The sequence below is a fragment of the Mesoplodon densirostris genome, chromosome 4 (genome assembly GCF_025265405.1).
Source record: "Mesoplodon densirostris isolate mMesDen1 chromosome 4, mMesDen1 primary haplotype, whole genome shotgun sequence".
Classification (NCBI taxonomy): Eukaryota; Metazoa; Chordata; class Mammalia; order Artiodactyla; family Ziphiidae; genus Mesoplodon; species Mesoplodon densirostris.
Window position 1 is genome coordinate 38,914,836 of NC_082664.1, and position 21,386 is coordinate 38,936,221.

The following is a 21,386-nucleotide window of genomic DNA, read 5'->3' on the forward strand; positions in this document are numbered from 1 at the left end:
TGATTACTGACGATTTTGAGCACCTTTTCTTGTGTTCATCAATTTTTTTCTATGTGTATGATATATATTAAGTTCTATATATACTAGTGTTTAGTCTGACTGTTCTGTTGATCTATTTCTTCATTCTTGTATAAGTACCACATTATTTTAAGTACTATAGTTTTATAATGAATTTTAATACATGCCAGTATAAATTCCTCCTATTTTAAAAATGTCCTGGCTATTTTCTCATGTTTATTTGTCCACAGGAACATTATAATAATTTTATTAAGTGGCCTCCCATCCTTAATGTTAAGAAAAGTGGATATTTTATTAAACCTAAGAATTATTTTGAAAAGAAGCTCTGTAATAGTCTTCACATCAAGAAACATGTTGACTCCATTTATTTAGGTCTTTTACATCTCTTATAAAATTTTGGGGGTTTTTTGATATGTATTTGGCCCATTTCTTCATGTTATTTCCATAAAGTTTATCCTTCTGGCTATTTTATATCCACATATAATAGTAATGATACTACTATACTCTACTATGCACTTTCATTTTGGTATTTATAATAACCTTTTATCATTGTCATTTGAAAGTTAAAATCCATTTGACTGCTGCTCATGAATCGTCAACTCTTTGTTTCTTAAGACATTATAGGCTAAGCTTTAAATGGGAAGCTGTAGCAGCCCATAGGTTGTGTAAAAGATTCTTACCTTCAAGGCATATATTCCATTACTTGAGACTTATTTGGTCTTGAACTCAAGAACGATATCCTGAGGGAAGAAACCACAAGGTAGATGCTTGCTATTGAAGTATAAGAGTGCCAGGGAGGGTATGGGTAATAATTGCTCTGTTTTTTTCTTTTTTTTTAAGAGCTACATTATTTTATTTTATTTTTTTTTAATGTATTTGTTTATTGGCTGCATTGGGTCTTTGTTGCTGTGTGCGGGCTTTCTCTAGTTGTGATGAGTGGGGGCTGCTCTTTGTTGTGGTGCATGGGCTTCTCATTGCTGTGGCTTCTCTCTGTTGTGGATCACAGGGCTCTAGGCACACGGGCTTCAGCAGTTGTGGCACGCGGGCTCAGTAGTTGTGGTGCACGGGCTTAGTTGCTCCACGGCATGTGAGATCTTCCTGGACCAGGGCTCGAACCTGTGTTCTCTGCATTGGCAGGCAGATTCTTAACTGCTGCACCACTAGGGAAGTCCCTAATTGCTCTGTTTTTAAAATAAGAAAACTGGAAGGCTGAGCTGGTATTAAACTCAGGTCTTCTGATTTCAAATCCAGTGCTGTCTCTTCCCTCCATGCAGTTGGATATGAATGATAATACGTATTCAGACAGCCTCAGTAATTTTGCAGAGAACAAAGATAACCTTCTATGTTTTGTATTATAAAAAGCATATTTTCCTATAAAGTTTTATATCTTAACTACAAGAATTAGCTGCATATTTTGCCTTTAATTTTGCTTTGAACTTTTCTCTTAGTTCTGTTAGTGTGGAGTAGCAGACTGTTGCATGGAACAAGAAAGCCATTTTAATACATGGGGCGTTTGGTGCGGTTCAAAGAGGACTTTTTTATTTTTGCCAGAAATGAAGTGAATTACCATGACCTTCTTGCATAAGACATTTTCTAGGCTATTTTATTGAGTGTGTTCATATTATTGTGCTTTCTGATCCTTTTTTAAAAGTAAAATGATCTTTTACAGTAAACTCTGAGAGAAAAATAAAAGCCAACCTCTACTTGTCCCTTAAATGCTTATTGTTATGAACCTCCTTATAAAACCAATAAGGATGACATCATGTATAGTTCTTAGAGGTTTTAGAAGATACTTAAAAGATTGCTTCTGCTACAGAAAGTACTGTGGGATTACGTTTATCTTCTAAGTATAAAGCATTATATTCTAAAGTACAATAGAAAGTTTCTGATTAGAAATATATTTTGGCTTTTAAAATTTATTTTTGAATATTATAAGTGAGGATAAAAGCAATAACAAGATAACAAGATTATCTCTTCCTTTTAATTTCTTTTATAGCACACCTTATATTACCACCTATTCTTGAGTGTGTATGGAACCTGTAAATATGATGACAGAGTCGCTCCCTTGGTTAGGTTACATTTTATGGCAAATGGTGTTGGGATAGTCTCTTGTGATTAGTCTCTTGTGATTATGCTGTGATTATATAAGACTCCATCATAGCAGACTGGGGAGAGACTGGAAGTCAGAGAGATGTGCTCCTCCTGGCCTGGAAGGAAGCAGACATCATGTTGTGAACTGCTTCTGGGCAAGGAACTGCAGGTGCCTCTAGGAGCTGAGAGCAGTGTCCAGCCTATAACTAGCAAGAAAATGGGAATCTCGCTCCTACAACTGCAAGGAATTGATTCTGTCAACAACTTAAATGAGCTTGAAAGAGGACCCTGAGCTTCAGATGAGACCACAGCCCAGTCAATAGGTTGGTTGCAGCCTTGTTGGGACCCTGAGTAGAGTAAGCTGCGTCTGCACTCTTTATTTGCAGAAACTATGAGATAATAAATTGGTTTGATTTTAAGCTTTTAAGTTTGTAGAAATTTATTATGCGGCATGGAAAACTAAAACAATAACTTTAAGGAGATTATTGAACTGAGCTTAAGTGTTTTCATTTGTAAAATGGGGATTATAACTCTTTATAAGGGAAGTTATAGGACTAAATGAAATGCTGATGAAAACTACCCGGAAATCAGTAGGACATCAGGAATGTTGGTGTGTCAGGCTAGGAAGACATTGCTTCCTGTACATGGCCAGGATGGAGGGTCACTTGAGAGAGTGGTTTTTGCATCGCTAGGGCACCTTTGCTGGTACCCAGGCCGATGCAGAGTGTGATGGTAGAGCCACAAACAACTGAATTTCAATTTGTGTTTTGTTGAACAGATGTTACTGGAATCTATCTAAAAGGGGAGAGGATTATAAAATTTAATTATGGTTCAATCATGGAACCATAGCTTTTTGAAGTGTTCTTTAAAATCTGGTGAGTTGGAAAAAGGAAAGTTAATTTCACAGCTTAAAACATTAACATTTGAAATATAGATAAATTTCAATTTATCTGTATTTGCATATTTATTTGTATGTGTCTATATTTGTGTGAATTAGTTTATTGTTTGAGTAGCTAACAGAGCATTTTTAAAATGAGTCTCTGACTTACAGAAAATGTGCATATACAATTTAAAGAACCTTTTTTCCTGAAATCATGAGTTGCCAACATTATGCCCCGTCACCTCCGAACACTTAACATGTATTCCAGCAGAGCCCACAAGGGTCAAATTGGGAAATTAGCATTGATACCTTATTACCATCTAATGTTTAGACTTGTTCCAGTTTTCCCAGTTGTCCTAACAGTGCCCTCTACAGCAAAAGGATCCAGTTTAGAATCACACTCTGCATTTAGTTTTTAGGTCTTTAGCCTTTCTCTCTCTGTCCAGAACAGTTCCTCAGTTGTTCCTTGGTTTTCATGAACTTGACAGTTTGGAACCTTATAGGCCAGTTATTGTGCAGAATGCTCCTCACTGTGGGTTTGTGTGATGATTCCTCATCATTAGATTCAGCTTACACATTATTGGCCTATTGGAATATCACAGAAATGATGCTATATTCTTCTGACTGGCTCCTTTCATGTAGTGCCTGATTTCAATTTGTCCCAACACTAGCAATGTACACTTTGAATATTTGGTTAAGGTGATGTCTGTGAGGCTAGTGATGTCCCTGCTCCCATGCTCTCTCGGGGGATAGAGTTAGGGACTATATTTATTCCAGTATATATAACTATTTATTTGGGTGTCCACATTATCCCAGATTTGGCCAGTAGTGTTCCCTTAAACTGGCTTCTGTATCTTTTTTGACATGTGCCCCTAACTCTTTAGACACTTCTTTACTTCCTGGCACAACAAGATGTTTCAGGCTTATCTTGTACTTTCCCTGCCCCAGTGGGATAAGCTGGAATAAACTGTTTCTCCGAGGTTCCCAGTTTCCTATGAGTGGTGAATGATATTCATAAACCAAGATCTGGTTGTTAGTTTATTCATTGCTGTTGGGATATCTCTGCTTCCAGTCTGTCTCAGAGGATAGAGTATTTATTCTAGTATATATATATATCATATATATATATATATAATATGTATATGATATATATATACACACACACACACCCATATATAAAATATATATAATGTATAAAATATATAAAATTTCATATTTATATTCAGTTTAGAAAAGAAGTATAGAGCAACCTCCTCTGTGACTAGTGCTCAGGCCATGAAATAAGATATCTCTAGAAACCCTCTGGGTGGTCCTTTCAGTTACAGCACCTTCTCCCCCTACAGAGGTAAGACAGTTCTAACTTCTGCCTTCCTTGCCATGTTTTTACCGCCTATGCATGTAACCCTAAACAATATAGTTTTTTCTATTTTTGAACTTTATATAAATGGAATCCTCTCCTTTATGTTCTTTTGTGACTTCTTTTATGACTTGTTTAATTTATCATTGAGATTCATCCATTTTCCACATTGAAATTATGGCCATTATAGGTTTTATTGTAAGAAGTTCAGGCCCTATTGAAAGACTCAATTAAGAAATAAAGGCACCATAATACCCTGTGCACTTCCACTTTTTATATATTTTAATTTCTGTTCCTTAAATCTCTCAGGTCTCTGTATTTATCTTCATCCCCCCTACCATTACCAATCCAGGCAGGCAGCCTCCTTTCTGGTTTGCACAGCAACAGTGGGTTCTTGCTTGGTCTCCTGGCCTTCATCAATTCTGCTGCCTCTAATCTATTTTCCATACAGCATCTGAAGTAATGCGTTTGGTGTTTTTATTTTTTGTTTTTCTTTGGCTGCATTGGATCTTCATTGCTGCACATGGGCTTTCTTTAGTTGTGGCCAGCAGGGGCTGCTCTTCGTTGCAGTGCGCGGGCTTCCCATTGTGGCTGCTTCTCTTGTTGCGGAGCATGGGCTCTAGGCGCATGGGCTTCAGTAGTTGCGGCATGTGGGCTCAGTAGTTGTGGTGCGTGGGCTTAGTTGCTCTGCAGCATGTGGGACCTTCCCAGACTAGGGATCGAACCCTGCATTGGCAGGCAGATTCTTAACCACTGCTCCACCAGGGAAGTCCCAGTGCTGCTTTTTGAAATGGAAATTTTCTTGTTTCTTCTTTACATAATAGAAGTACCATTGCCTTAGTCAGATATTGCTATACAACTCTATTTAGGCTGTAGATTACTACAGTGAGCATTATTTTTTTAGTTATGGGTCTATGAGTTGTTTAGGGTGGCTCTACTTCATAAGGCTTGGCTCTGGGCTTTGGGTTGAGTTCTGGTCTGCACCACACATCTCCACATTCTCCTTGGATCAGTGGCTACCCTAGGCATTTTCTTCTCATGGGCACTCAAGAGGCCAAGCCAAACTTTCGGAGTATCACATCTACTTCCATACCATTGGCAAGTCCCACGGCCAAGCCCGACATGAGTTGGTAAGGAGGTGTACTCTGCCTGCTGTAATACACTGTAGCGTCACAGGCTGAGGGAGGGAGTGAAGAATTAAAAACAGTAATTTAACCCACCACAACCATTATCAAGTGGCAGTTCTTTCTGTCCTTGTTTTGTTTGATGATTTCTATATTCTCTTATTGACCAGTTTAGTTCTCTTATTTAGCTATGAATTCCTATTAAAATGTCATGTTAAATACCACAGAGGAATGTATGTAAAAGAGTACAAGCAGTTGAATTTGGTGACCTGATACAAGTGTTACTCTCAAGGAGTCCTGTGACTTGGAGCAAATCAATTTCAGGTGACTGTCTCACTTTCCATGTCTAGAGGAGACTATTTCTAAATGTATCTCTTGAGAATTCTAAGAACATGCAGAGAATAACCTATTCATAAAGGGTTGGATATTGAAATATTCTTAGGTTTCCTTTACTCACAAACAAGGCACTGATGAGGCTGAACTTGGTTTTTATACCTGTACCTGTGGTTAAGAAGATGTCTCCTATCTCTCAGCTGGGTAGCGTTAGTTGTGTTGTTGACCAGGAAGAGATTTAGCCAAAATATTTTAACAATAAACTTCCTTTTTTTGTTGTTTTTTTTGTTTTTTTGCTCTGCTGTAGGACATAATGATTATATTTGTCCAGCTACAAATCAGTGTACAATAGACAAGAACCGGCGTAAAAGCTGCCAGGCCTGCCGACTTCGGAAGTGCTATGAAGTCGGGATGGTGAAGTGTGGTGAGTGTTCCCTTCCCCTTCTGTGATATGTGGGACATGCTGAGAGCCATGTCAAACTGGGGACAGTTTGAGGACCTGGAGACATGTAGCCTGGATGAGAGGAGATTTAGAACATGGTAATTATCTTCAGGTGTGTGTATGCTGTCCCATTGCAGGGGTGTTGACTTACTCTCTAAAGCTGCAGAGGACAGAGCTGGGGTGAACAGGAGCAAGTTGTAAGAGGCAGATTTTGGCCCAATGTAGGGAAGAACTTTCTACAGTTCAAGTGGTCTGACCACAGAATAGGCTGCTGCATGAATTAGAGATCTCTAGCCACTGAGGTGCTCAAATGGGCTGGATGACCATCCGCCTGAGGCCTTGAAAAGTCTAAGGATGAAGTTCAGGTAAATGTTCACGGTTAAAGCTCTGACAAGAAAGTTGACTATCTTGTGGGCTACTTGGGATGACTCGTGCCTATCCCTCCATTAACTTTCTAAAAGTGGATAAAATATGCATAGGAGTTAGAAACATGATAGACCTGTGGAAAGCACATAGAGTGTGGATTTTGTTCTAAGACAGTATGTGTGCATATATATGTGAACACACACATATACATACATGAAAAAACAAAGAGAAATGAGAACATTAGTATAACAACTGACGATGATGCTTACACTCCACTCTCTCCACCTGGCTAACTTGATTCACTTGTTGTACATACTTGCTTGTTTATATAAAGTCATATCAGCTCTGCCTGTACTTTTCTTATTCTTCTGCCAGCCAGTATTTTAGCAGTGGTTTGTTGTTATTTCTCTCTTTGTAACTATTTGAAAAATTAAAAAAAAATCCTCTCTCTTTTCTCCCTGACAGTCTCTTAGTAGCTCTGCCCCTTGAACATTCTCTGTTCCCTCCCCTAGTTCAGAATTAGAGCAGAAGTTCTCTTAATTTAATCACAGTTCTCTGGCTTCCTAAAATCACTTGTGTTCTCCATTTCCTCTGTAAAATATCCTGCCTATGCCCATGACCTCCCAGTGGGTATTGGTTACTTTCATAAAAGCCACTTCAGTTATATCCTTATCAGTAACCAATGGGCTTCTTCCCAACCTGTTTCTACTCATTGTAATTGTTAAATCATATAATTTAATTAAAGTTTATGCAAACATATGAAATATGAGTAGGAAAAGATAGTTGTTCTGTGAAAGCTTTGAATAAAACTGTAAAGGACTAATAGCTATTGGGTTAGGTATGGGTGAGATTGGGGCAAAACCATTATACACCTATAAAGAGTCTGCATTCAGATTGCTTTAGGAGTGCCTAAGTTCTTGCTCTGTTTTAAAGAAGCTGAAACTGAAAATCCAGAGACAGGGTAACTTGTGATTAAATTGGTAGAGGTGCTTAAAGAGAAATCCTTGGCCTTCTGACCAAAGACTTCAAATAAATATATCATGTTTTAAGTAAAATGATATTTTAAATTGTATACTTAAAAAAAAAAAGATTTCCAATTTAGCCTTAGGTTAGAAACGCTTTTAATGTACTAGAGTCTGTTAGTGGCTGTGGTTCTCCTGGTTTGGGACCAGGGCAGTAGCACATACACTCCAGCTGTAGGGGACAGTGTATGCGGTGAGAAGAACAGGAGGACTGGACCACCGCCCCCCCCCCCCCACATAGGTGGAATCTCATTTTTTTGTCTCATTACTTCTTGCTAAAAGTGACTATGCTTAAACGACCTAACCTATCTGGCCCTCAGTTTCCTTATCTCTGAAACAGAGGTATCTGCTTCATTGAGTTTTGTGAGGAATAAAGACCTAACACAGTGCCTGGCGTTAAATTTTGCTTTTCCTTCCTTTCTCCCTTGTTGAAAGGCTCATATAAGTTAGGAGTTTCGATACAATACAGTTTCAGAAAGCAGAGTTCAGAGATGTTCCTGAATTTTTCCTGGAAAAGGTCATTGAATTTGACCAAAAAGTCACTGTATAGGGCTAAGAAAAAATATTTCATTATCTTAGATTACAGAAGTAATGAGATGGATTGATGTGCAAACAGATGGATATTTTGGTCCTTTACTGACCGTGGGAAAAGAGGATTAGGAGTGAATTTTCTTAACTGTGCCTCCCTCCTTTCCCAGCCCTCTTCTTGTCTGCCCTCCTGAGAAAACCCTTGATCTAGATTCTTCCTTCTATCCAATCTTAGAGGATTAGGGATTCTCCCTGCATTCTGGATCCTCCTGCATAATTCCACTTCCCCGTTTTATTCAGAAATCCTGTCCCTTTTGTCATCACCTTTTTCTTCTGCATTTCCAATCCTTTCTGCTGAGGTATTAATATGGTTGTTTAAATGGTAGGAGGGTACCCTCCCAGACTAGCTTCAGGGACAAGGCTTCATTATAAGAATACACTGAAATGCAAATAGGCAGGAGACTGATCTGAATAACTGTATACCTGATCTAGATCCCTGTGTTGGGACAATAGCTCGGCATCTTTCGGATGCCATCTCTTTATTCACCTGCTGTATAGACACTTGAAAGTGATTTGATAGGGAGGTGATATAAAATTGTTGTTAAAAGCACCAGCTCTGGATTCAGACCACTGATTGGTTTTAGATACTGCTTCTGCTATTTTCTAGCTTTTCTACCTTGGGCAAGTTACTTGAGCTCTCTTGTGCCTGGATCCTCCCCTGTATGTTGGAGATAGTAATAGCACCTTTTCTCTAGGGTGGTTGTCAGGATGGGATAATCTATATACAATAATACACAGTGTCTGGCATACAGAAGCTTCCAGTAGATATTAGCTCTCACGATCATCATTTACCATTGTTGTTGTTCTCATCATCTTTTCGCTGGGGCACTTTCTAATATGGAGCACTCCTATTTGGTACTTTCTCATTAAGCTCACTCAGAGGCACACTGAGTGACTGCTTGGATTACGGTGTCAAAGCCATAACACTAGGAATGTCCTTGGTAGAAAAATGTGAGTTCTTTGTCAATGACTTTATTTTTTGACCTTCTCAATTTCATTTTATTCCAGTGTATAGAATACAACTTGATTTACCAGTTAAAACTAGGAACTCTATCAATAGATTCTAGGGGCTTTATTTTATTGATCCTAACTTAGAATAGGGTCTAGTACATAGAACTTTGTTGGGGAAATTTGGTCAAATAAATTTGAATGTGTGGAATCAAAACCTTTTACTTTGTATGGAAATCTATTTTGTAAACTCCTTATCCTCATATACTACACAAAAGAGAAATGTGTGATCAGAAAGATACTTTCTTAACCATACATTTTGTCCCATTTTACCCTGGAGGTATAATCGACCTTTAATAATATAATAATAATATTATATATAGTGTAAATAATAATAGCACTTTATCTGATTACTAATAAAATGAATTACATTTTAGGCTTTTAATTCTTTTCATGAAAATTTTGATTCAGTTATCCCTAGATGAATAGAGCCCTTTCTTCTACTGCAATTAGCCAAGGATAAGGGAAATTCAGATAAATTTTCTTGGAAGCAAATAATTTAAATTTGCTCATACCTCCTAACTAATATTTCTTTGTATAAATGTGGACAATTGAATTTCGTGAACAAACACAATGGTGGGAGTATAGAAACTAGGCATTCTAATTTTAACTTTTAGTTTTTTTTAGGGAAGATTCATATAAATGTTGTGCCCATGCTAACAACAGGTTGACTTACGTCTTTTTTTTTTTTTTTTTTGCGGTACACGGGCCTCTCACTGTTGTGGCCTCTCCCATTGTGGAGCACAGGCTCTGGACACACAGGCTGAGCAGCCATGGCTCACGGGCCCAGCTGCTCCGCGGCATGTGGGATCCTCCTGGACCGGGGCACGAACCCGTGTCCCCTGCATTGGCAGGCGGACTCTCAACCTCTGCGCCACCAGGGAAGCCCGACTTATGTCTTTTTAAATTCCATCTTACATTTTTGTCTTTAACCAATGAATATTTAGAAATATTTTTGTGCTCATAGGACTTTGGAAGTTATATTTTTGTTACTGATTTCTATTTTTATTGTGGTCAGATAATATGTTCTATATGATATCAGTTTTAGTTAAGGTTTTATTAATGGCTTGTTATGTGATAATTTTTGCAAATTCCATGAGTTTTTATAGCTCAGGATTCTTAATTGTGCAGTTCAAATGTTCTATATTCTTTTTCCCCATCTATTTTGTTAGTTGCTGAGAGAGATACATTAAAACATCCCGTTATATTGATAATAGTGTATTTGTCAATTTCTCTTTTTCTTTCAATCACTTTTTGGTGTTTTGTTTGTAGGCTGTGTTTTCTTGTTGTTGCTTAGATATATATGAGCTTAGAATTATTTACCTTCCTTTTATAATCTACTTATGAGACCTTAATAATGATTTTTGACTTAAAGTTTATTTTGTCTGATATTGATAGTAACTCCAATTTATTTGGTTAATTTTTGCCTGTTGTATCTTCTTCTACCCCTTTACTTTCAGTTTTTCTGCACGTTAGATGTATTCCTTATAACCAGTCTATGTCTAGATTAAAAAATATGTCTGATCTCAGAGTTGCTCTTAATTGATTAATTTAGTCTGTTTATGTTTATTGTGATCATTAGTATTTGGGTTCATTTCTATCATCTTATTTTGTGCTTTAAAAAAAATTAATCACATATTTTCTACTTTTTTTCCTTTTTGGAGTTGATCATATTTTCCTGGTTTCTTTTTTCTCTTCTGTCAGTTTTGAAATAATACATTCTGTTTTAATTCTTTTAGTGACACTATTTCTATTTTTAGCATGCATTCCTGATGAATTTTAGAATCAAGCCACTCTCTCTAATAGATATCTCTTTTCCTAAATAAAAATTTTTCGAATGTTCTAGTCAAAATTATTCCTCTCTCATCTTATATGTTATTGTCTGGTATTTTGGTTCTACCTTGTTCCTGTACCTCGAAAAATTATTATTATTTTATTCAGTGTTTTTCAGATTTACTCACATATTTACCAGCTTATTTTCTTACCACTGCTCTTGACTTTCTTTGCTTCCTTCAGGTTCATTTTTCTCTATCCCAAAGAACATAGTATTTATTTCAAAGGGGCTGTGAGTGATATATGTTCCCAATCTTTTTAAACTGAAAATGCCTTTAATTTATCCTCACTCTTGAATGATAGGTTAGCTGGGAATATAATTCTGAATTGAAAGCTTCTTTCTTTTTTTCTTTTAAATTTATTTATTTTAAGTAATTTATTTTTGGCTAGTTGGGTCTTTGTTGCTGCGTGCGGGCTTTCTCTAATTGTGGCGAGCGGGGGCTACTCTTCGTTGCAGTGCCCGGGCTTCTCATTGTGGTGGCTTCTCTTGTTGTGGAGCATGGGCTCTAGGCACATGGGCTTCAGTAGTTGTGGCTCACGGGCTCAGTAGTTGTGGCTCACAGGCTCAGTAGTTGTGGCTCACAGGCATCAGTAGTTGTGGCTCATGGGCTCTAGAGCGCAGGCCCAGTAGTTGTGGCACATGGGCTTAGTTGCTCTTCAGCACGTGGGATCTTCCCAGACTAGGGCTTGAACCTGTGTCCCCTGCATTGGTAGGTGGATTCTTAACCACTGAGCCACCAGGAAAGTCCGAAAGCTTCTTTCTTAAAGACATTATCCCACTGTGTTCTGCTATATAAACTTACATAACTGAAACGTTTTGGTACCAGCACAGGAATAGAAAAATAGATCTATGAAAAAGAGTAGAAAATCTGGAAGAAGATACTTTTATACACAATTATTTATTAAATGACAAGGCATTTTATAAAAATCAATGGGAAAAGCTTATTTAATAAATGGTATGTGGAAAGTTGTACATCCATTTGGAAAAGCATAAAATGAAATATCAGTGTGACATAATAGAAACATACATAAAATTTCAAATAGGTTTGAACCACAAAAGTGTTTAAAAAAGATATAGGAGAATATTTGTGTAATCTTTATGTGAAACAAAAAGACAGATGTGACTATGTACTAAATCTTCTTATGACAGAAGACACCATGAGCAGAGTTAAAAGATACATTAACAACTAAGACAAATATTGAATACAACAAAAGTTATCATTCCTATATAAAGAGCCTTTGTAGGTAATTAAGGAGATAAAGAGCAAAAGAAGCAAATAGGCAATATACAAGTAAGAGAAAATGAAGGGCAAACATTTTAGTCAACCTTGCTAGTAATTGAAAAGATACAAAGTAAAATTAGATTGTTTAGTCACTTGCCAGATTAGCAAAGATTAAAAATGATTTTTAATGTCCAACGGTGTTATAAGAAAATAGGTAGCCCTTAAAGTATTATTTAGATTATAAATTTTAAAATAGTTTTGAAGGGCAATCTATCAATACATATCAAAATTTTAAATTTTAATTTAAATGAGCAACTTGGTTCAGCAGCTTGACTTCTTTCTCTTTATTATAAGGGAGTAATTGGATACAGGTACAAAGATGCATTTTCATTGTAATGTGTAATATAGTAGCAAAGAAATTGGAACCAACCTAGAGTTCCATCAACAGGGGACACTTCAAACAAGTGTTGCTATACTCAGAACAGAATGCTATACAGATTTTTTAATTGTTATAAAATGATACATTTTTAATAAAAAAAGAAAAGGGAGGTTATACAATTATATATATACACACATATATAAAGTTGTGTACAAAATATGGAAAAGTATAAAAGCATTAAAAGAAAACTGACTTTGGGGCTTCCCTGGTGGCGCAGTGGTTGAGAGTCCGCCTGCCGATGCAGGGGACACGGGTTCGTGCCCCGGTCTGGGAGGATCCCACGTGCCGCGGAGTGGCTGGGCCCGTGAGCCATGGCCGCTGAGCCTGCGTGTCCGGAGCCTGTGCTCCGCAACGGGAGAGGCCACAACAGTGAGAGGCCCGCGTACCACAAAAAATAAAAATAAAAAAAAAAAAAAAGAAAAGAAAACTGACTTTAAGCCAAAATTTGTGCTCGTCTATATTTTCCAGATTTTTTCAATTACTTTATTGTTTGAAATAAACTTATTTGTGTTAAGTATGTAAAAAGAATACACAGACACACACACACACATGCAAAAGAATTTAAGGATGTATTATTAAAAGTGCATTATTTATATTCAGTTCCTAACTTTTCCTTATCTTCTTCCTGAAGAAGATTCCTAATTTCATGGTTTGGAAACTGAGGTATACCAGCACTCTTTAAAAGAGAAATGGATTTAGATTTAGAAATAGAATAGATGATCTTGAAATGGAAACCTAAAGATCATTTGGGCTATTGTCCCTCAAAAGTCATTACTGATTTTGCCAGTACAGTCAGTCACAAATATACTAATCTTTAGTACGTGCCCCACAAGCTCCAGAAATAAAAGTCAGGCTCCTGTTCTAAGGCACATTCTGTGAATAGACTCAGGTCTTCCAGTGATATCACTGCTTCAGTTTTACCCTGGCGACTGGGGGAACTTGACTGCTGGGTTGGAGAAGAGATGGGAAAGCAGTGTGTTATCATCTGCTCTCTGCTTTAGGCTCCCGGAGAGAAAGGTGTGGGTACCGCGTAGTTCGAAGGCAGAGAAATTCTGATGAGCAGCTGCACTGCCTGAGCAAAGCCAAGAAAAATGGTGGGCACGTGACCCGTGTGAAGGAGCTGCTACTGAGTGCCCTGAGCCCAGAGCAGCTGGTGCTCACACTCCTCGATGCCGAGCCGCCCCACGTGCTCGTGAGCCGCCCCAGCACGCCCTTCACCGAGGCCTCCATGATGATGTCCCTGACCAAGCTGGCTGACAAGGAACTGGTACACATGATCGGCTGGGCCAAGAAAATTCCGGGTAGGGCTTTCTGGGTCTTAGCTTTAAATTTATTTGTGGAAAGGGCCGCCTCTAACATTTATGGGGCAAGAATACAAAATGGAGGTCCACATTGTGTCTTGGGTATTTAGCAGTTTGAGAGCTTGATTTATAACCTTTAAATGAAATATGTTCTTTCTTCCTATTTTGACATGTGTGCCTTCAACACGTCCTGGAAGGCCAGGTTCCAGTTTAGAATTCTTGAATTCTTCTGAGTTCTGTATCAGACAAGGCAGTGCAGAAAGAGTTGTATATGGTGGACCCCTTCTCTTCCTGACTCTCTGCCTTCTTCTCCCACTCCTGGATCCATCCCACACCACCTTGCACACCCCCCATTCTACCTGTCCACATCTCCTACAGACGCTAGCCTGTTGGCCACATCTCATGCCTAGATCTGGTCTGGGATGATGGACCCAGGGAGGAGACCCACCCAGGCTCTGGAAGTGGATAGGAGGCCATTTAGGCAGGAAATTCTAGGGTCCTGGGACCCGGAACATGGTCTAAAAGGAAGGGATCTGGGCTCCACCTTAACCCATCTCTTGGCTGTGGACTTCTCACTTTGGGAGGAGGGGTGGGGCTCAGTATGACCAGTATGAAAGTGAAACGTTTCTCAGATGCTAAATAGGAATTGTAAAACTTTGTTCCAATAGAGAAAGAATCAGTAGTATGTACATATATGTGGATAAATAGAGTAAATCAGCTGTAGAAGTAACATGAATCATCAATAAACCTGGAATGCTTTTTAACTTGATAGAGTTAAAAATGGGTTTGGTTATTCATAAATTGTCATTTAGAACATTCATTTTCTATCCTATAATGTGTCCACTTTCCAAGACCAGTTTGTAACAAATACTGCATTGTCACCATCTAATTATTATTTGAGTTGGTGTTTCTGTGAAAGAATGAATCAAGGATTCTAACATAGAATGACAGCAACCCACCATTCCCCTGGAAGGGCTTCTCCATGTACGTCTATACATTTGTCTAAGAAATGAGGTCTCTCTCCAGGTTCTAAGCCACTAGGGACAATTTCTATGGCCTGGAGGTCGGCAACTGCATTAAGCACATTTTAAAGATTGAGAAGGGGGCATGAAGCTGGGTGAAGAGCAGCTGGGTGTAAGAGCCTCAGGTAATAGTATCCATAGGGGGTCATTTGTTTGCTTCTGAGCTTTCTGAGAATTTCCGGGTTTTCCACTATGGTTTTGATAGTCTAGCATCTTCACCTTTGCCAGAATGCTGTTTTTTTTCTCAGCTCTTTCCCATAGGAGACAATACAGACGCAATTTCCTCTAGCTTTTGCTCTACGTGTATTCCAAGCCTAGTTTTCAAGATCCCACGTGGAGAGTAGTGGCGAAATTAATTACTCCTGAGAGCTGTGCAGCTTCTTTGTGCCAAAACAAAACCAGACTCTTAAGCTGCATTAGTCCCTCTTCAAGCCTGGTATTTTGGAAAATTTTCAGAAAGCTTAGGCATAGTCTGAAGCTGCGGGATTCCCCCCCACCCCCTTTCTCAGCTAATATAGTCATTGTCTAAACCAAAAAAAAAATTGGAATATCACCTAGCCTTGGTTTTGTTGAATATCTACAAGTATGAAAAGCTTGATCTCCTTTGGGTAGGCTTATTGTCTATAACTGTGGGTGAGATTGAAACGTGTACACATATCAGGAACCAGAATTGAGTGTAGGATGTGGCTTTGGAAAGGATTTATCCATCTTTCCATTCATTACGCTATTAAATTCTCCTTTGTGCAGATTTGTGTTATAATTGTTCAAAGATTTGAGCCATGTGTGTTCTCTGTGCCATGGTTTCGTCATCTGTGAAATGAGGATGATGAGAGACCCTAGCTGTAGGAAATTCTCAGAGATAGGCCTTGTTGCCCCCATTTTTCCTGTAAGAAAACAAAGACTTAATAAGAGATTAAGTAACTCGCTGGGATGAGGCCGAGCAGGGTTCTAAGCAGAATGCATTGCACTCCAAAGCCATTTGTTTATATTTACTATATTTATATTATACTGCCTCCTCCTCTTACGGTGGCTTATGGAGGAAACACCGGCGATCTCTGCTTCTGAAGTGCTCACCTCCCTTAGGGACCTGTTTCGGTTGTTACCTATCCTCTTCAGCGTAGAGTAGCTTAGAGACAGCACACCTACTCAGAAGAATGATTCTAACGCTAGATGGGAAATGTTAAGCAATGGAAGAAACTCTTTCAGCTGGAGCTCTGACTTTCTGCAGGGGTTGGCCCTGCTCTCTCTGCAAGCCTCCCATCCGCCACCCCCACTATCCCATCCCCCCACTCCTCCTAGCCCCAGTCATGGGCTGGGCCAGATTGGCAGCCCCTCTGACTGGCAGCTGAGCTCTGTCTTTCTCAGTAGTGCATAGGGATTATTAGGATATAACCAACAAAGGTCAGGGCCAGCTTTCTGTTCTTCCCTAGCATCTGTCTGGGGAGCTGTATAAGCCCAGGTGACAGTCCTTTAGAAATTCTGAATGAAGTACATTTCTCTCTAGAAGGGGTTTGAGACTAGAAAATAGTGAGTACTCACTTTGAGTTCAAGATTTTCTCACTTGTCAGCATTTAGCAATGTCTTTAAAATATTGACTTTTCTCCCCTGTATGATTTGTGTTTTCGTAGCTTTTCAAACCTTGCTCTTCTGTTTTTATGGAACGGGGGAGCTGAGGAGGAGGGTGGGGTGTGCTCACGGCCTCTTGCTTTCCCCAGGCTTCGTGGAGCTCAGCCTGTACGACCAAGTGCGGCTCTTGGAGAGCTGCTGGTTGGAGGTGCTCATGGTGGGGCTGATGTGGCGCTCCATCAACCACCCCGGCAAGCTCATCTTTGCTCCAGACCTCGTTCTGGACAGGTGAGAAAAAAATACTTTGTGTTTCTTCTCCAACTGGTTTGAGTGAGGCGCTGAGTGAAGTGGGAACAAGGTCCTGGGTTCTGCAATTAAAACCTTACTCCTGAGAGGGTAGGTAAGAGGAGGATGATGTCATGAGTTCCTTCACTGGGTCAAGAACCCAAGAAGGAGAGCATGGGTACAATGATTAAGTGTCCTGTGACTCATTCTTACCTATTCTTTCAGTGTGGCCGCATTCACTGGCCAGACCACAACAGGGGCCTGTGTCCTGCAGGGTATGTGGCCACTAAGTGTACACATCAACTTAGATTTTTCTGCACTAAAAAACTCCATTTTCAGGTTATCATTTTAAGCTGTCCTGCTGTTTTTTCCACTGGTAGGGACCCTGTACATCTCCAGCTATTTGGACAGGTGATGAAATTCTTACAAATCTACCAAGTTTATTTTAACATGCTTTAACTCACTCTAACTACATGTACTATATAGCATTTTTGGCAATAGCCGTGGAACGAATGGCTACTAAAACCAGATGAAAGTTAACGGAAACTGGGGAACGATAGTGTTAATGTGATAACTTGGTTGCATTTGGTTTTCTTTTAAAGATGGTGCAGAAAAGGAACCAATTTTTAATTGACTTAGGTGAACTGTTCATGGAGGGAAAGCTGGAATGTACAACACTCAGGCTCTTTAGGAGAAAAGTAGAATGCTTTCTTGGAGTAAATTTGAACAGTTTGAAAATCTCCATGGAAATTGATGTCCACATTCCTTATATTGAAAAAAGTGCTAGTGTTGAATATTCAGTCACATTTGACTCTGCACAAAGAAGGATGCCTAGTGTTATGAATGGAAAGGATCTGCCCCTTGGCATTGCCTCTCTAGATCATCAGAAGATCCCCATGCACACCTTACTCAGGTGAAAAGTAATAGCCCTGGGAATTAGCACCCTTTCTGTCTGTTGTCATGGATGACAGCATTGACAAAGAACACTGTTCTAAGTAACAGGTGTGTTGGTGGAGAATAGGGCCGTTGGGAAGAGCTGGAGCGTGGACTGTGGCTCCAGTAGGAGCAAGCCCAGAGGGAGGTTCTGGAAGCCCAAACCCTTCAGTAGCAATCAAAATAGCTAACTTATTGGCTTCCACGCACCATCCTAAGCACTGATATGTGTTAAGTCATTTCATCTTCACAACAGCCCTTTATGGGTAAGCACCATTATTATCCCTGTCCTTCAGATATGGAAACAGGAGGTAGGTAACTTACCTGCAGTTAGCAAGTGATGGAGCTGGGTACAGGGGCTGGCTGTGAAGTCCACACTCTTACCTACAACAGTACATGCCTCCCAGCAGGATAGAGAACTGGAAGAGGAAAGAGGAGGAGGCCAAAAGGCAAAGTAACTTTCTACTTTATTCTTTTATCTTAGAACAACTCTGTTTTACTCTCTGTGCACCTCAGAAGCCTGCTCCTCCTCCTCTCATCTCAGGGTACCATGTTGCAAGGCAGGCTGCAGGGCCAAGCACCCAGCCAAGCCATCAGTCTCATTCATTCATTCATTCATTCACTCATTATATTCCACTTGGTATTTAAGTAAAGGCACACACACACACAAATATACACATAAAATTCCCTAGAAGTTAGTGCTAGGAAGAAGTTCTATTCTTTGGTGAACCAATAAATTTGCAGACTTTGGGATTGGGTTATTTTATTTTTTGTCTTGATTTCTAAATTGATGCCACATTTAGTGTTTTTTTTCAGTGACTATTTCATTCCTGGTTTTTAGTACAACTAACTTACCTCTTTGTGTGGGTTCTTTAACTCCCGTGTGTATATAAATTACTGTAAATTGACACCAATCCCAGATAAATTTTAGGCTTACCTGTTGGTTAAGTAATAGAAGAAACAAAAAGTAATTTTTCTTATATGTTATTTTAATAGACTCACATTACTTTATAAATTTTTGGATGTCTTATTTTTTACAACGTAGAAATTGAGTATATTTGAGGGTAAAAGAGGAGTTCTTGGGAATTGTAAATGCATTCACGTTGAACAGGCATGTTTTTGGAGTGCCTACTAGTGGTTATTTTTTGTTGCAGTCCCTACTTGATTTGAGCACTCTGTAAAGTATAGAATTTCAAGTCCGAGACTCTTAGTTTATCTGTTATACAGATAAATACATTTTAATGTAATGGGTATGTTTCTGGAGGAGTTGCTTATTCAAAAATGTTCAAAATGTGACTTATTCCAAAAGTCAGGGATCATGCACCATAAAAGTGTTCTATTGTGAATCTTTTTTGCAACGTGAATAAATAATTTTCACACTACATGAAAATAATTGTCTTTTGGTAGATTGTCCTGTCAGAGTTCCTTTAAGTGGTGGTATGACCATGTAAGCAGTGAATACAATTAAATTAGCCTATTTATTTGTGGAGACTGAGACTATAATTTGTTTCCCTTTATTCTTGTTGAGGCTTCTGCAGCGAGAAAACTTGAACCTACTGAGGATGAGAGGAAAATCCGGGTATCTCAGCTTATTTCTAACAAGGTAGTTCTTTTAGTAATCACTAGAATCCCAATTCATGTGAAGATCTACCACAGAATCTGAACTTCTACTTGCTCAAAAAAGCATATATGCTAAGACATTATGTGTCCTTAGCATCAATAGGAAACTGTCAAATGTTATTAAAAAGTCAGAGGAAGTGGATGTTTATGGAGTTCTGTGGACTCACAAGTGTAAATGTACTGAGTTTGCATTCACCTCAGGTATTTGTATATTGAATTTTCTTCAAGAGACTGGCAGAATTTTCACTTTTGAATTTGTATTTCCCTTTTGTACTCAGATCATTTCACCTGAGTTCAATATTTAAGTCCTTCCCATGTGCTAAGCTCTCCCAACCCTATTGCCACCCACACAAAGATAGACAAACTGTGGTCCATTAGCCACATGTGTGCTGCCAGCGGATATATATATGTCAGTACAAAACAGTGAACCCCAAAGGGAAGCCCACTCTTTCAACACATTGTCCTTGGTATCAAACAGAATATTTTTCTTTTATAAAGGGAGTGATAATCAAATATAAGATAGTCCACATGGAACTACTACTTTTATTTTTATTTAGCTCTGGTTTATGGGGAAATGGAGTGTAAAAGTAAATTTCCATGAGTAGTTTGGTTTGATTGATATATTGTTTCAGTATTTTAACATCCAACTCATATACCCACTAGGTTAAATTCAGATCTTTTAAACCTGTCTTAATTTCTTACTCGTAATTCAGTGTCAATCATAGTTACTTACAGAATAAATGAAATAGGTCTCATTGATTGTAAAGTCCTTCCTCACTCTGTTCTATATAACTCATTGTAAAGTAGAACTCTATTAAGGTGTCCTTTATAAGATATTGTACCTTATTGCCCCTATATTTCTCATTTATTTTCTAGAAATGTATTTGTTTTCTACAGCCTGTGAAGTGAATAAAAATATTCTAACCTTGCCACCCCTTGAATGAGATGGTTGGCTCTCACACCTGCTGGAGAAAGCAATCAGACCTAGCTCTTTACAGCTGGTTGAGAAATTCACTTTTTCCATGCGGTACATATGTTCTGATTACTTTGAGCTTCAGCATTTATCAAGGCCTAAGATACCCTAAAATATAAACTCTACCTCCATTAAAAAAAAAATTTAGTTATTTATTTTGGCTGCACCGGGTCTTAGTTGTGGCATGCGGACTCTTAGTTGTGGCATGCGGGATCTAGTTCCCCTGACCAAGGATGGAATCCGGGCCCCCTGACTTACCCACTGGACCACCAGGGAAGTCCCTCTACCTCCATTTTTGAAATATGAATTTACATTTTAAATGGTATGTATTTCGATGAGGAAATGGTGCTAACTTCAGTATTTAGAGATGTGTTTTTAGGCACAGGTGGCAGCTTCTGCAAAATAGGATTGATTTCAAATGAGTCCCCTTGTCATACTACTTGGGGAGGTGTGTGTGTGTGCGTGCGTGCATGCATGTGTGTGCATGCACACATGTGCCCGTGACCCCACCTCTGAGTCTCACAAAAGAGTAAAGAGCCAAACTATTAAATTGTCAATGCAGGACTTGTTGGATTTTTTGTTTTTTCCCCCAGAGATATTTTAAAACTAGCTTTTCTCAGTATCAGATGTCCTTAAGCCCACCAATTACAGTTTCCAATAATTAATTGTTCTAGGCTGAGTGATTTGATGATTGGCTTGAGGGGCATTCAAGTGAATAAGTGAATAAGTATTTCTTGTGCCTCTGCTATGTTCACGGCTTGCATGTCCTTACTGGACACTAACAGCAGGCTGCCTGGGAAAACCCAGAGCAGGGGAGGTGGGCGGATGGCATATGGAGGGCTGGGGCTTTCCTATAGATTTTGGCACCCTTTGCCCAGGGCTCTGATTCTCCAAGGTGGTCTTTCCCTTAGGAGTGACTTCTAGGGGGCACTGACATTTTATCACTTAACCTGTGCGCTTTC

At 39.0% G+C, this 21,386-nt stretch overlaps 1 protein-coding gene across 3 annotated transcripts in view; it reads left to right on the top strand.

The window, feature by feature from the left end:
* ESR2 (estrogen receptor 2) overlaps positions 1–21,386 on the top strand; it is a 181,185-nt gene that overhangs the window by 5,276 nt on the left and 154,523 nt on the right. For 2 of the 3 annotated variants that reach the window (XM_060096041.1, XM_060096040.1), the window contains exons 3-5: positions 6,111–6,227; positions 13,726–14,025; positions 16,763–16,901. In XM_060096041.1, coding sequence (XP_059952024.1) covers positions 6,111–6,227; positions 13,726–14,025; positions 16,763–16,901 — 556 coding nt within the window. The remainder of the gene's footprint in view (positions 1–6,110; positions 6,228–13,725; positions 14,026–16,762; positions 16,902–21,386) is intronic. The other variant, XM_060096042.1, reaches the window with a different exon arrangement.